Here is a 16,789-nt window from a genome sequence, read left to right on the forward strand (position 1 = left end):
CATAATATGGCATATGAGAGCTTCTTTGAACAATTCTATTCTATTCTATGCAGTGCTGTTCCAACTGTTTTGCTTTCCAAAGACTTGTTTGAATGATAGGAACCTATGGTAGGACCCCTGGACCATCTTACTGTTCTGGTTTATCAAGAAGCTTCACTTCTTCTTCTTTTGAAGTGTCATAATGCTGCTTTATTTTCTCCAGTTCATCCTTCTGCGCTCTCTGCAATTCCAATGAAAACAAAGAAACAAGTAATGAGTTTTCTTAGCCTCTAAATACTTCTTGGAGTGGCAGGGAGAAAGGGGGCTGAATTCAGGGGTAGGTGCTGCTGTCCTACCCACAAACAGAGACTGACAGAACCATACATGCAACATGAACAGGATAGGTTTTCCTAATAAGGTATTTTCAATGTAGAAGTAATTTTGTTTCACTTGACACAATTCAGCATACCATGGACAACAATTAGATTTGAATTGCTAGTATAATTCTTAGCTAATTCTTGTTCACATTCTTGTTCACTCTTCATCCTGGGTGCTCCCACCACTGGTTTGGGAAGCAGCGTGCACATGACATTAGCCGTAGTCCATATCTATCCTGCTGTGTCTTACGAAATTCTGTGTTCTGTTGCATTTTCCCGCAAATAAGCCGCAGACTGAATTGGAAAAAAGAACAACCTGGCTGCACTTTAGGCTGGTAATATGTACACAGCCTGACACACATTATTATTAAATACACGATGAGGCCCAATCTGTGTCATGGATGTCACAGTGTTCTCAGAAGCTGCATAAACTTTTGCACATGTATGTTTGACTGAATCACACACTGCTATGTGAACTACATTTCCCAAGATACAGTGGAACTGTCAAATTACATGTGGGTGCATCTGGAGTCTCTGAGCAGGATGTAATCTGAGCAACAGTGATTTGGCCTCAATGTCACCACTGCTATTCCAGAACAGTTATCTGATCCTGGTTGCACCACAGAAGATTCCAACCTGTGCCAGTTATAAGTAAAGGTAAAGGGACCCCTGACCATTAGGTCCAGTCATGACCGACTCTGGGGTTGCGGCGCTCATCTCGCTTTATTGGCCGAGGGAGCCAGCGTACAGCTTTCGGGTCATGTGGTCAGCAGGACTAAGCCGCTTCTGGCGAACCAGAGCAGCGCACGGAAACGCCATTTACCTTCCCGCCAGAGCGGTACCTATTTATCTACTTGCACTTTGACGTGCTTTCGAACTGCTAGGTGGGCAGGAGCAGGGACCGAGCAACGGGAGCTCACCCCATCGCGGGGATTCGAACCGCCGCGGCAAGTCTTAGGCTCTGTGGTTTAACCCACAGCGCCATAGTGGGGTTCAAATGATATGCTCAAACACTGAAAGAACATAAGGCCAGGAGAGGGGGTTGAGTAGAATTGCATAGACTAGTCCTGCTCCTTTTTACCAGTGCCTATAGAAGCCAACCAGCCACCAGTGTGTTTTGGCTGGCATGTGAAGAAGTTGTATTGATGTCTGCATGCGGTGCTCCTGTATGTACTCTGCGTTCCTCCTACGCAATGTTAGCCATCATGTGATCCCTCAGCTCTTGTTCTGCATGTGAATATTGCACAAGTGTGGGATTACCGGAGGAAAGAATGCAAAACGAAAATGAAGGACTATAGAATATTGAAATGTCTGAACAAAACAAGAACTGTATCTCAAGGTGTGTTCAACCAGACATCTATTACTAAAGACAACGGGGTGAAACCTGCATTTCTGTTGCAGAAAGACAGCATTTGAATAAAGAGAACATGGGACATGCAAGAAGATGGGATATGTGCCCATAGCTCACTTTCTATTTGTGAACTAGAGGTGTGGAACTGACTCTTTTATACTTACGTTCTCATACAGTGCTTCCAGCGTTTCTAAGTCAACGATGGAATGATCCACATTTAGTAAAGCTGTAGAAAATATAAAATCATAAATTAGATAATATGTCACAACTGGGTTTGTTGGCTAATTCTGTTGCCACAAACAGGAAAGAAAAAAACTGGGGAATGTGTTATCTTTCATGTGAACGTTTCTCCTATGCAGGCTTACACATAGCTATGAGCTAAGACACTGAAAGAAGGTGGCTGCTGTCCTCTATACGCAGACATTTTTCATTGACCCTTTTCTATGGAGTTTGGTTTACTAGTTGACTCTTTTAGGCTATTGATGGTGTAGTGAAAAGTGAATGGTGTAAAAAGGCAAAATGTGCTCTTGTATGAAAGAGTTTACATTAGCACATTGGCTTTTACTGGAAGACCAGCAATGCGTAATGTGGGGGATAAATCAATTCCATGTAATCAGAAGTGAAACTAATGTGGACGCAACCAATTCATCATGCCAGCATCTACGGCTATTTTTACTGATCACATTTTCTACAATAAGAGGAAATTCGAATTAAATGTAAAAGAAAGAAGAGGGTTGGCATTTTGATGGCAACGGCATCATGTGGATGACATGAAAAACTTGTATGCATAAATAGCACCAATTCCACAAAAAATCTCTGTGCGGAAGAAATGCCTTTTGTATGTAATATCGCAGAAACCCATGAAAGGCTTTCATTTATTCCGAAAACAAATTATTATTTATAAAACCCACAAATGTAAGTATCCTAGGCATAACATTTCAGTTTGCATCTTAAAGAGAAATTGTTTGCTTAAATTAAAACAGTAGGAATATTAATAACTTTGACTACCAGCTATGATTCTGCATCTGCTGAAGGTTTAATAGCTGGTATCTTGATTTCTGCTGCACATATTGCCTTACCTATAAAAGGAGAAGTGACCACTCACAGCTGAAGAGTTTAAAAGCTCTTGCTGAGTTTTGTTTTTTTCTGTGATGTTTGAGAGAGGCAAGACAAGCATCTTTAAATAATTATTTAAAAGTAATAAGGTTGCTCCCCCTTCTACCTCTAACCCCATGATTTTACATTGTGAAATTAACCAGCAGGCTAGTAAATTTTCTCCGTGGCAGGCTAATTAATTCTATTAAAAGGTCCAATGACATTTAGAATGCTTTAAAATTCTGCTTGTCAGTTATGATTCTGTGCCTAACTTGGAAACAAAGGTGGTTAGGGAAAAGGTAAATATTATGAATGGTGAATATAAGATCTTAACAACCATGGGAAATGATTGTTACTGAACTTTATTTAAAACCTACAATGCATTCAGATCCAGAGTTGCATACACGGTACATATATCTACTCCCTGGAAAAGACCCCGATGTTGGGAAAGATGGAGAGCACAAGGAGAAGGGGACGTCAGAGGACGAGATGGTTGGATAGTGTTCTCGAGTTTGACCAAACTGCAGGAGGCAGTGGAAGACAGGAGTGCCTGGTCCATGGGGTCATGAAGAGTCGGACATGACTAAACGACTAAACAACAACAACAACAACATATATCTAGTGCCTTTGTGAACAGGGTTTCCCATTTACTTCAATGAAGGGAACAGCTCTGCTCATGCATCCTTTAAAATGGAAGAAGCCAATTTTCTATCAAGGTGAATCACAGGGAGGGGCCCTGAGGGTCATCTCGTCCAATTCCCTGAAATGCAGGAATCTCAGCTAAAGCATCCATGACAGATGGCCAGACAACCTCTGCTTAACCTTCAATGAAAGAGAGAGTCCACTACCTTCTGAGGGAGTCCATTCCACTGCTGAATGGCTGTTACCGTCAGAAAAATTTGGACTGAGCTTCTAGGAATGCATACACTGGTCAGACCAAAACCAACCCAGGTGTTAATATTAATGTCAAAGTTTATGTTTAATCAGAGGGTGAGATGGTGGCAGTGCAGACTTTTGCACACACACCCCCGCCAAAATTTGTAGATCCAGCACGGCTTACCCCTGCCTTTGTCACTCAAACGACACACATACAGCCTACATATCAAATGCTGCTTGATTCTTCCTCTCCCCCCCCGCCCCCATATTTTGGTTGAGTTGCAAGCCACCTCCACCTGACCTTTGGCAAGTCTCACCTCCCACTGCAGAGTTGCAATAAGAGAAAGTATCTTGCAACTGTCCTGTAATGGAATGGGCTGTTCCATTTCAGGCCAGAGGTGGGGCTACTTCAATGACCCCCTCGGTCCGCCTCCCAGGCCTCACCAAACATTCCATTGCATACGGAAGTCTCATGCTCCATTGACCTGCATGCAGATCAGTTACACTTTTAAGCCCTAGAATCCCAAAAAATTATCCTAAAAAGAGGATTAGATAATTATCTTTATCCTAAAAATATTTTTGTGTGCATGAAGTAAGACCCAATTTAGAACAGAGACTCTTGTCTTTTATGATAACTTTTATCTTTCCACCCCCTCAGCCACAGTTACCTGAGCCCAGACTGCAACATTTGGCTTCAGGGCCCCTGCCTGAATTCACTAAGGTGACATTATTGCAGCAAAGCCTAACACATTTAGAAACTGGATTCCAAAGCAGCTGCTAAAACCTCATTTTTACGTTTAATCTTGGTGAGCCGTCCTTCTTACACTGTCAGTTTGGTTAGGATAGCTCAGCTACACCTCACAATATGTCGAAAGGAAATAGATGCATGCTGTGAGGAGCTGGTAATTTTATTGGGTTCCTCTACCTTTAAAAATCTGTTACTAGGACAAGTCTGGTTTCTGGACTCCTTTTTTGTAGGGAAATTGAGGCAAACGTTTTTATGTGGCCCTATGGTGTCTGCTCACAACAAGAAGAATTTATATACATAAGGATAATTAGCACAGTATTGCGCCCATTAGGATAAAATAACCGTCAGCAAGGACAAAAAGCAGATCAGCACCATGCATTCAGCCTAAGTGCCACACATAAAAATACTTGCTAACTGCATTACACAAGACGGCAGCAGGACAATAAACTTACCATAAAAACAACTTTGCACACACACACACACACTTTATATCTAAAATTTCACTATTTTTTCATACCCACCTTTTTCGCCCCCTCCCCCCAAAACAGTGTGAACAATGTATTGATAGAACAAGATTTAAGGAAGCCTAATAATTAATTTGAGAGTATATAAAGCTGTGGGCATTTGTAGTTCTTAAAGATTTAACTCTAAATAGACCTCTAAATTAAGAAAGCTTTAACTAGCAGAAATTCTGCTCACATGAGAGACTGGTAGCTTCCAAACAGCAAATATTCTAAGTAATTACTCCCACAGAATAGTAATTTTACTACATTCATTTCCTTCCTTTCCTCCAAGAAGCTCAAAATAGTGTTCAGTGGTACCTCAGTTTTCGAATGTAATCCGTTCCGGAAGACGGTTCGAGTTCTGAAACGTTTGAAAACTGAAAACTAAACAGCTGACAGCTAGGCCTCAGGATCTTGCACTCAGCGGAAGCTGCGTGGCATGTTCGACTTCCGAGGCGTGTTTGAAAACCGAAGCACATACTTCTGGGTTTACGGTGTTCGTAAACTGAAATGTTCGTCAACGGAGACGTTCGAAAACCGAGGTACCACTGTATATGGTTCTCCCTCTCCACATTTTATCCTCACAATAACCCTGTGAGGTAGGCTAGGCTGAGCATTGGTGACTGGACCAAGATCACCCAGGGAGCTTCTCTCTGGTCTCTCAGGTGAGGTCCGGGTCCGACACTCCAAACAGTATGCCATTTTGGCTATCAAATTACCTATTTTATATACTAGAATTACAGTACTATTTGGTACTGAAGACAAACACAGATTATTATTTTTTTATTGTTGGCATAGGATAAATCCTACACTGATAAAAAATTTAACAGATCCAGCCTCTTTATTTCAGACGCATAAGCTCCTCAAAAAGCTCCTTCTACTATTTGACTGTCATGCAAAAATGCTGTAAGATTAATGAGGCAGAAAAGCAGTCTGGGTATAAAAGTGGGCTTAGAAGGTTAGGAAAGCTCAACTGCTGCATGAAGTCATGAGCAAAAGACTCGGGCAACTCATGTTAACCTAACCACATCAGGCTTGGTGCCCGTAGGCAGATTCACAAAAACCATATGCTGCAAATTATCCAGAACAAAGGAAATAACGTTTAAAGGAAATTGTTTCCCAACTTCTGAGTTGTATATTAGAGCTTGCCCTGTATTATATGGACAACACACACACACACACACACACACACACACAGAGAGAGAGAGAGAGAGAGAAGTTATATACTATAAAAGTGACATAGTTTTTAACTTCTGCATACAGTAATCTGTTACCAAAACCAGCAGCTCCTTATCAATCATATTCATGCAATACAGCTGTTGAATGATTTTCTCATGTGTCTTCCATAACCAGCAAAATCACAAATTATCCAGCGCTTTTTCATATGCCAGAGAAAATATTCTCAGTACAAAATTCACTCAATAGTTTCACTAAACGGCACAGAACTGAGATGCATGTATGTCTTCACGGCTGCCAGTTTTCCTGACCTTGTAACTGGATAGATATTTGACATGAGGCAAAGAATAAACTTTGCATGAACTTATTACAAGAAAAGTTGAAAAGTACTTTACCATTTCCCCCCACAAATTGCTAAGGAGATGACCTCTCTAGAACTTTGAATGCATATATAATTTGGTGATACTGTGAAATTATTTTTGTTATTATTATGTTAAACTCTTACATTGGCTAGGCAGCAAAGGGCATGATTTTGCATGAATGAAACCCCAGAATCAATTTTCCAAGTTTGGTCTCCCAATAAAAGACTTTGGGACGCAGAGTCATGAAAATCCTTTGCTTGAGATCACTGAATGTTTCTGACAGAACTCACAATACTGGGCTAAATGGGTCACTGATGACACTTAGTGAAAAGCACCTTCTTATATTAAACATATAGCTTTGCCAAGTAATGTGAAGGCAGGCTTCAAAATGTGGCTTTCTGTTTCGCCTTCTTAAAAAGCTTATTGAATTACTTGAACTATGGCACATCAAAGGGTGGTTGGAAGATGATGGGCTGTGGAAAGAGGGTTGTAGCTAAGGCTTTGAGGAAAGGTATTGTTTGCAGGTATAGTTTTCTGATCGCCGAAGAATTGATGCTTTTGAATTATGGTGCTGGAGGAGACTCTTGAGAGTCCCATGGACTGCAAGAAGATCAAACGTATCCATTCTTAAGGAAATCAGCTCTGAGTGCTCACTGGAAGGATAGATCGTGAAGCTGAGGCTCCAATACTTTAGCCACCTCATGAGAAGAAAAGACTCCCTGGAAAAGACCCTGATGTTGGGAAAGACTGAGGGCACAAGGAGAAGGGGACGACAGAGGACGAGATGGTTGGACAGTGTTCTCGAAGCTACCAGCATGAGTTTGACCAAACTGCGGGAGGCAGTGGAAGATAGGAGTGCCTGGTCCATGGGGTCACGAAGAGTCGGACATGACTAAACGACTCAACAACAACAACATTGTTTGCAGGATGTTATGTATGCCTTTAACTTTGAAGAAACTGCTTGAAGAACCATCCACTCAATTTGGGGGTGTGGGAGTCTCCCAAACATCCATTCTCACTAGGAACAAAAATCAGCAAAGCTCTTGGGTAATCTGCAGCTAACAGAGTCTTATTTAAACAGCAAAGAGTCCTATGGAAAAGTTGTGCTTGGGCCAAATTGCAGGGAAATGATTCGCTGTGCACCCTCACCAACGCCATCAGTATAAAATGCAACAGAGGTTTTGGCTGAGATCAAACCATACATTTGAAGCGCATTTCCCCACACAAAGAATCCTTGGAATTATCGTTTACCCTGCGCAGAGCTACAATTCCCAGCATATACTTTAAGTGTATGGTGTGTGTATGCAGCCTCAGTCAGCGATGTGCTGTTTTGTGCTGTAGCTGCACAGCAGCCGTGCTGGAAGGAAGAAGCCTGATGAAGCTTCTGCTGACATTCATACACTACGAAGGAGGCGAAAGTTCCAATATCCTGGGTCTCAAATGAACTTCCGTGGGAGTGAATGATGGGGTACCTAATAAAGAAAGGATCCTGACAAACCCCTGATGTTGTCCTTGGAATGAGCACTTATTTAAAATTTGCAAATACTTCTAAGCAGCATTTTAGGATTTCCTATAGGTATCAATTATTTTCCAAGAAGGAGACCTACAAGGTCATTCTGTATGTCAACAAAGATATATAAGTAGTGAAAAGCACTTTGATTCCAGTCAATAATGGTGTTGAGGAGACAGAGGTCTGGAAATGCCCAGCTTAAAAAGAAGCAATGACATGCTAATATATATTTGATTTTTATGAGACACATCCCCTATTTTAATCTGGCACAGAAAGGTTTTGATTTTCTTCCAACGGGGAGCTCGAACTACACCACAAGGCGACAAAACCATTCTCTGTGCTTAATATTGTTGCCTTTTGTCCAGCAACGATAGCGCCGTCCTACCTTTTTCAGGAATAGAAAATGTCACCCTCTCCTAAGAAACATCTGTGGATGATTCCTCCCGCAAATGTGGCGGTCCTCAATTTGTTGGCTAGTAATCAAATGCAAACCAAACCATATGTGTGCCAGATGTACAGAGCTACACATACTGCAATTGCTAGACAACATGAAAACTGCCAAGTATGTCGGTTACTGGGCTTAGACACAACCGAAGGTGGAAATCTCTCAAGGCAAAAATCCTACACCACCCTGAGATAGCATTACATTGTCTTCCTATTGCTTCTCTTTTATCTTCTCCCTAGTTTTGCATGGACATCTGCGGATGCGATAGGTTTTCGGAGCAGAAAGAGTGTCACGTTGATGCAAGCTCAGAGGTTATTTAAAAATAATTTCTTCAGGCATTATGGCTTGGATCCAGACATGTCTTTGCAGAAGCAGAAGGACCAAGTTCCCCATTCTGTTGCAGCCCCCCTCCCTGTTCCAGTCCCATCACACTCTGTACTAAATGTTCCCTCAGTCTTCAGGGGCAGCAGCTGAGTCGTGAACCTGGAGAACCCCGGTTGCATGAGTAGAATTCCAACCATCTATCTCTGGACCCAACCTTTCATTCTAATTTTATTTTTCTGTCATCAGTTGATGACATTGGAATTACATATAGTAACAGCTTATCTCTGCATTTGGGGAGGGGTTATGGGTCAGTGGTCCTATGGAACAATATGCTGGGACAGGTGTATGCACACCTGACCTTGCTGTCACTACCTTGACTCACTCTACATCTATCCTAACACATGCCAGCAGCAGGGGATACAATTGTCTCTGCTTCACCTCTCATGAGCAGACATTGGCTGATAAGACTGGAGATGATGATGATGATGATGATTGTTACTATGCTCCGGTAAACTGTAATCCCATCCCTCCCAGTCCCAGCACATCAAGAACTACTGAAATGACATCTTAAAATCAGAAAACTCAAAAATTTAATTTGTTGATTGGCCGATGAGCTTGTTGCTTTGCTGCTCCTTCGTAGGAGGAATACTGCAAGAGGGTTGAAACTAGACATCTCTACAAGACAGCCACTTTAGGTGTAACACAGCCAATTCCTAGAACAGGAGTGCCTACTCTCTCTCAAGCAAGCGATTATACGAATGTGTGAAATAATTTACGTCTTTCTTATGAGAAAAGCCTAGGCGTGTTTAGGAATTTAAGAAAAATGGCAACTAAGGCAGATATTTATAGTGTTATGCATGGTATAAGTGGTCCTCGTGGGGCAGCAATAAAACTGCTATGGTTTCAAATTGGATGGGGGACTGCATGTTGAGATTCTTTCATTGCAGGGGGGATGGACTAGATGATGCCTAGGATGTCTCCCAATGCTACAATTTTATGATTCTATGTATAGGAAAAGTCAGTATAGAAAGCATTATTCTCCTTTTCTCATAGCACTACAATTTGAGATCCCTTAATGGAATTGATTGGCAGCGGACTGAGAACATACAAGAAACAACAACCACCCCATACTTCTTCATACATAATCAATTTGTGAAATTCATTGCCGTAGGATCAATGATCACTAGCTTAGATTTTAAAACAGACTAGAGGAGTAAGTGACAGATATGGTGTAGCAACAGCTGAATGCTAGGGCTGCTAAGTGGAACTTCCAGTTCAGAGCCAGTGTGCCTATGAATTCCAATTGCAGGGGTGGGAAGCAAGTAGAAGGAAATGTTACTGCCTATTTCATGTTTCCTGGAAGAATCTGGCTGGTCCCTGTGCAAAACATGATGCTGAACAAGAGGGACGCACAGCTATAGAATGTGTGATGTAAAATATGCATCTGAAGGTTCTTTTATTATTATTAACTTCTGAAAACATCTCCATGCACAAGGTTCCTTTCAAGATGCAAGCAACACTCACCTTGTTGTATGTCCTTCATCTCCAAATGTAAACTGGAAATCAAAATTCCTACAGTCTGAGATCTCTTTCCATCCAACAGTTTGATAATCTGGAAATAAAAATAGTTGGTCATACTTAAATGTCCAAATAAATGTGAAATGTAAAGCAAGCCAACATTTTTTAAAAAGTGACTTATATGTGACTTCCTTTCCCCTTCATCTTTAATGGTATTTTCTTTTTTTAAAACTGTATGCCAGGAATAGATGATAATATGAAAAGTCACATTGCTGTGAGGGGGAAAATCCTACACACAGTTCTGTGAATCCAACAGTAATGAGAGCTTTACAACCATTATTGAAATCCAGCAAATAAGTGTAACCTAGAATCATTTCTAATTCATTTTTATGGCACTATGTATCTGCCTATAGAACGGGAAAATAAAATCTATGTATACTTTCCAAGAAAAAAAATTCACCTTTACCTGCCACCAATTTTAAGGGTGTGTGCGTAACTCTGCCACTTAGATTTCTGACTTGGATTAGGGCTGACCCAATACATTTTGTTTCTTCAGAGTGAAAGACAAAATGGCACCTCCTCCTGTTTCTCATACAGAAAGCAAGTATGTTGGCAGTTGGATCTTACTTTGATGTTGGCAAAAGGACAGTGTCCTCTGCTACAGCTAAGGGTGGCTAGCTCTCTTAGGAGGCACAGGGCATGTTGTGTGGCACACACAATTCTGCTCTTCGACACTTAGCCAACATCTCTCAGCTCCCAGCATCTGCTGCCTGAGACAAAGGCCTCACTCTGCATAATGGTAGGGCTGGCCCTGACAGATTCAGATGTGCAGGGCCTATACTGTTAAGATTCCTGCTCTGTGATTGCAGTCATGGGATTGTTTTCTATCACATGATGGTGTATGTTTTCACTCCACAGAGTGGGAAGTGACGGAAACAGGATGTTTGTGTTCCAGTGTTCAGTGAAGTGGGACTATTGTCCTTTGTTCTTTCTCTTTGCTGTCTGATGCTAGAGAGAGAAGGAGCCATGTTGCAGTGCTCCGTGTGTGTTTATATGTAAATAAAGTAGATTAGGCAAAATGCTGAGTTGCTGAGGACTGTTATCCAAGCTGCAAAGACTCTGAGGATCCCTAAGTGTGCCGATGTCTGTTGGCATTGGTCGCTGTGATGTTTGGGCAGAAGAAAGCTTTTGAAGCTCCTGAACAATCGACCAGGAGGGGGGGGAACATGCCAGTCGGGCATGTGTCTCTGCCAGGGTCCTACTCGAGAGTAGGATGGGCTTCTGACATATACACGTCTATGTAGAAATAAATGTCGTTGAATTCAATGAGACATACACTCAGGTAAGTGTGTATAGGACAGCAGTCTAAATTAGTTTAATTTAAGTTCCCTTAACTGCTCCTACAGATTTCAACAGGACTTAAAAGTTGAACCAACTTAGTCTGCACCCAATGCCAATGGGATTTAAATCTACTTAACTTTGGCTGTAACATGCCCAGTTTCAATTCTTAGAATAAAAGTATGATGGATGCTCAGAGATTTTCTGAACTCATGTCTACAAAATAATGGGTGCATATTTTTTGGTCTCCATTCACTATTTTATTAAATAACAAAACAAATTTTAATAATAAAACATTAGAGGGACAGAAGAAAATTTACCATAGAGTAACTCTACAAGTTAAATGGAAGTTTGTCACAGACATTTCTGAAGTTATAAATGTTATTTGATGAACTTGGCAGCAGATTAAATTCTAATAGGGGTAATTAAAGGCTTAAGTAGAGTGCAATTTGTATAGCATTCACTGACCTCCAGGCTGACCCTTTTCAGAGGAAAATTCATAGGCTGTCATAAACCCCATTAGGCATGCCTAGTTTGAGGCAAAACCTTTCCAGACGACACCTCATACCGGCAATATTATATTTGAAACTACTACATTTGTAGGTATGCTCTAAAGATAGGATCAGGTTAGCTCGCACAACTTTCCTACTCCAGTATCTTATTTTAAACTGCAAATGCCTTTAATATTACATAATTTAAAACTATTAGAGAGAGGTTCACTTCAGAACAAAACAAGCTTTATATTTATAGCCTTTTATGGGAAGAAAGTACATATGGTCACAATTATAAATGCCAAACTAGACTCTGGCTACCTGAAATAGTCTGAGCAAAATGATCAAAAATCCTGTAGGGCTGAAATTTGTCACACTGGATAACAAAATTGTTAAGTCAAGAGAATAAAGGCCTACCTAGGGCACACTGGCTTTCTGTTAGCCTTGAGTAGTAGCTGAACTCTTACTGGGAAGGAAAGAGTAGTACAGTGACTGAGTGGAAGGCAGATGAGCGCTGTTGTCCCAACATGCTATCTGCTATTGAATCAAGGGGCATGCTGCCTTTGATACTGGATGTAGTGCAGAGTATCTTATCCTCCATAGCCTTATCACCCTTTAAACCCATCTAAGTTGCCAGCTATCACAAATGCTGCATTCAGTAATGGGGTTTATTCCATTAGTTTTACTGGTTATAATGCTGGCGCTTCTTGTCCTGATTTTAATGTTCCTTTTACAGCTCAGTATTTTTGTGTGTGATGGAACAGTTTTTTTAATAGACACCCCACCATGTGTCAGGCTAAAATTTAAACAGCAGGAAATAACTTTATACCCGGCTACCACCCCCAATTTTTGTTAGTTGAAATTGCAATGCAAAATCACTCCTGTGGTTTTCTGTGTTAACGGGATCGCAAAACAGATTACACCCCCCCCCCCCGCAAACAACTGACATAGAAATTAGTACTAGGTCTCTCTACCCGATTTCCCAAAGTGGCTTTTACATCATGTGAGAGATCACATGAAATGTAGACGCTATCAGGTAAGGAAACATTGGGAAAACAGTGCAGTCTTGACTGCAGTCTAAGTGGTAGAGAATTCAATAATAATAATAATAATAATAATAATAATAATAATAATAATAATTTGTTATTTATACCCTGCCCTTCTGGCTGGGTTTCCCCAGCCACTCTGGGTGGCTCCCAGCAGAATTAAAAGCACAATATGTGCTGTACGTCCTTTCATATGCCCCAAATCTTCCAACATTCCGTTTTACTGAATGATGCCACCTACTGCTACTATCTGAGACAGAAAAAAATATCTCTATCGTCTTCATCTGCACCATGCATCGTTTTTTATACCTCTGTGATCTCCCTCCTTCTCTCCTCTGTAACCACCAAGCTGAACCCAGCCCACCAGGCATGTGCATTGCTTGCTGGAACTGCAGAAAGAGTGCATTTGTCAAGCACCTTGCAAGCCCTAATGCACTGCTGAGAAGCAGCTTTTATCTTGGTGGATTACAGATTCAGTGGGGATGCACTAAATTAAGGTTCGGAAAGCCCAGATTGTTCCGTCTGGCCCCAGCTAGTGAAAGATGCTTCGAGCTCCCAGAAGTACGCACTTTGTGCACAGATGACAGTAGTATGTAAGCAACCAACTTCCTAGCTGTTGCCAGTTGATGATAACGATATGCCAGCTGGCAGGATACGCCTAAGCAACAGACATGGCAGCAAACTGTCTGCCTCTTCTCTGGTTACTAAATATACCAAGGAAATAGATGCAGTATCTCCAGAGACTGCGACAAGAATGTAAATGCTGCGATCCCATGCTTCATCTTTCCCTTGTATAAACACGGGGATTGTCACAGCCAGTGCAAGCCTTGGTCATGTTAGTACTAAAAGTAAAAATTCAAAAATAACATCCCTCCTTCCGAACCATGCTGCAAGCCGATGCTCACAGGAGCAGGAATTAGGAAAATGGTGCTCCCTCCGAAATCCACCACCTGCAGCAAAAGCTTACACTCACTATGTAAGACCAGTCTGTAGCAGAATTTCACTGGGTCAGCATGTCAGACACTCAAAAACTATCCAGAGAAAGAGTTCTTCTCTGAAAGTAAAGGACAATTCACACATATCTTGGTTTTTTTAATGATTATCAAGCTTGTTAACCTGGGCTCAGAATATGCTTGCAGTGAACAGGTCCTGCGAGTGATCAGCTACAACCAGATATTGTGATTTTGGAACTCTAACATGTAGTCAGTAGAGAGAAGAATAACCACTTATGGCACAACAACAGGGGTGCAATTACCAGGGGCACAAAAGGATACAGGCCCTTTGACAAGCTACTCACTTGTATGAGTTCACAGTGAGTATATTTTGAATCAGGATTGAAAGGATGGGATCACAAGCACGCACATTGCATGAAACGGCCCATTACTAGTTCCAGATAAGTCAGTGAGCAATATATTTAGGAATGGGACCTTTACAAAATAAATAATACTTATAATACCATATTATTATTAGTCTTAATGGTCTTAATGTTGTGTAAATATATTTAGGATTGGCAGCATTCTTATAACATTCTGACCCAGGATGGTGTAACACTGAATTATGAAGCCATCTTTTCAAGAATCGTGGAACGTTGTAATTGTTATTATCATTATCTCACAATTACAAAATAGGCAAAAACATAAAAAAACCCCGATGACAGATATATCCTCTTTTTAAAACCACTCTCATTCAAAAATATTGACACTCATCGTAAATGAGAACATGTGCTAATAATTACTTGAAATGAGTTAGAGATAATGGACAACAGAAAAGCCATTATCTTCAGTGGGTTTCTTTTTCTGACTTTGATATGATAATCATAGCACTAAAGAGCCAAAGGTGATTGATGGAGTCTTATTTAGATCATGCAGATGACACAAATTATGTGACATTTACCCCTTGACTTTGTAGGAAGAAAATATAACGGCATCAAATTGAATGTTAGCATCCACAAGAATCATTAATATCCAGTAGATATAGAAAAAAATAAATAATACTGTGAATATTCAAATGTAAAAATCCTACTCTCTATACATTTTTCATTCCACACATGGGACAGCCATCAAGTTTGCTACCAATACAATGGCTTTAACCCCTATGCCTCTTGCCACAAAGCGTGAACGACAGGCATGTTTACTAAAGCATGCATCTGGGAGCCCTGATTGGCTACAGCTCCACAACGTGTTATATAAGTGTTTGTGGTTGTATGCCTATTATTCACATTTTATGTGGCAAATATCAGTACAGTATCAGTGCACCTTGGCAACACGATAGTTGTGTAAAGAAAGGGTAAAAAGGGGGGGGGTAAAGGACCCCTGGACGATTAAGACCAGTCAAAGGCGACTATGGGGTGCGGCGCTCATCTTTCTTTCAGGCCGAGGGAGCAGGTGTTTGTCCACAGACAGCTGTCCAGGTCATGTGGCTAGCATGACTAAACCGCTTCTGGTGCAACAGAACACCGTGATGAGTGCCAGAGCGCACAGAAACGCCGTTTACCTTCCCGCTGCAGCGGTACCTATTTATCTACTTGCACTGGTGTGCTTTCGAACTGCTAGATTGCAGGAGCTGGGACAGAGCAATGGGAGCTCACCACCATCATGCAGATTCGAACCGGTGACCTTCCAATCGGCAAATCTGAGCTCAGTGGTTTAGACCACAGTACCACCCACATTCCAGATTCTAGGACCCCATTCTATGATGCCTGATCATTAACTGAACTTCAAAGTGTACAGACATATTTATTTAATGCTTTCAAGAAGAGAATTTTCCCAAAGTGGCTTAATATTTGCATATATACTCTGATGTGAACTAGGCTCTTTGGGTGTGGGTAGAATCAACAAACTGGACCATAAAGAAGGCTGATCGCCGAAGAATTGATGCTTTTGAAATATGGTGCTGGAGGAGACTCTTGAGAGTCCCATGGACTGCAAGAAGATCAAACGTATCCATTCTGAAGGAAATCAGCCCTGAGTGCTCACTGGAAGGACAGATCATAAAACTGAGGCTCCAATACTTTGGCCACCTCATGAGAAGAGAAGACTCCCTGGAAAAGATCCTGATGTTGGGAAAGATGGAGGGCACAAGGAGAAGGGGATGACAGAGGACAAGATGGTTGGATAGTGTTCTCAAAGCTACAAACATGAGTCTGACCAAACTGCGGGAGGCAGTGGAAGACAGGAGTGCCTGGCGTGCTCTGGTCCATGGGGTCATGAAGAGTCAGACACGACTAAACAACAACAACAAGAAGAAGAATCAACGAAACAGATCTCCATGCATTCAGACACTCAAGTTGGGTATCAATGAGAAATGAAGTCATGGAGAAGAAAAGGTGTCTGCTCTGCCCTGTTACCGTGCTCTTTCTGTATCGCCCCAGCCAGCAGCGGCCTTTGTGGAGCCGCAAGGTCACCCTCCTGACACCATTGTTGCTGTAGCTTACCTGGATAGGATTTGGGTAGGTAAAGGTGGTGGATAGGTCAGGGCTGCACAATGACACTGGTGGAGCAGGCCAGTGTGCCCACACAATCTCATCCTCGCTGCTGCCCTCTCCTGCACCAGCCCCATCAAATTAAGCTGCAGTGACATTATTGTAGGGAGGATGGCTCCCCACCAGCACACAGATTGCTCCTGGCCCCAGCTGAACATGAATTGGGGTC

The 16,789-nt window shown here is 41.6% G+C and overlaps 1 protein-coding gene across 1 annotated transcript in view; it reads right to left on the reverse strand.

The window, feature by feature from the left end:
- The window catches only part of FMN1 (formin 1), a 122,909-nt gene that overhangs the window by 61,021 nt on the left and 45,099 nt on the right, over window positions 1-16,789 (reverse strand). The window contains exons 6-8 of the mRNA XM_080977705.1: window positions 10,271-10,358; window positions 1,872-1,933; window positions 132-220 (exon numbers count right to left, since the gene is read on the reverse strand). Of these exons, the coding sequence (XP_080833831.1) occupies window positions 132-220; window positions 1,872-1,933; window positions 10,271-10,358 (239 nt within the window). The remainder of the gene's footprint in view (window positions 1-131; window positions 221-1,871; window positions 1,934-10,270; window positions 10,359-16,789) is intronic.

The sequence above is a fragment of the Podarcis pityusensis genome (genome assembly GCF_964106645.2).
Source record: "Podarcis pityusensis genome assembly, chromosome: 1".
Classification (NCBI taxonomy): Eukaryota; Metazoa; Chordata; class Lepidosauria; order Squamata; family Lacertidae; genus Podarcis; species Podarcis pityusensis.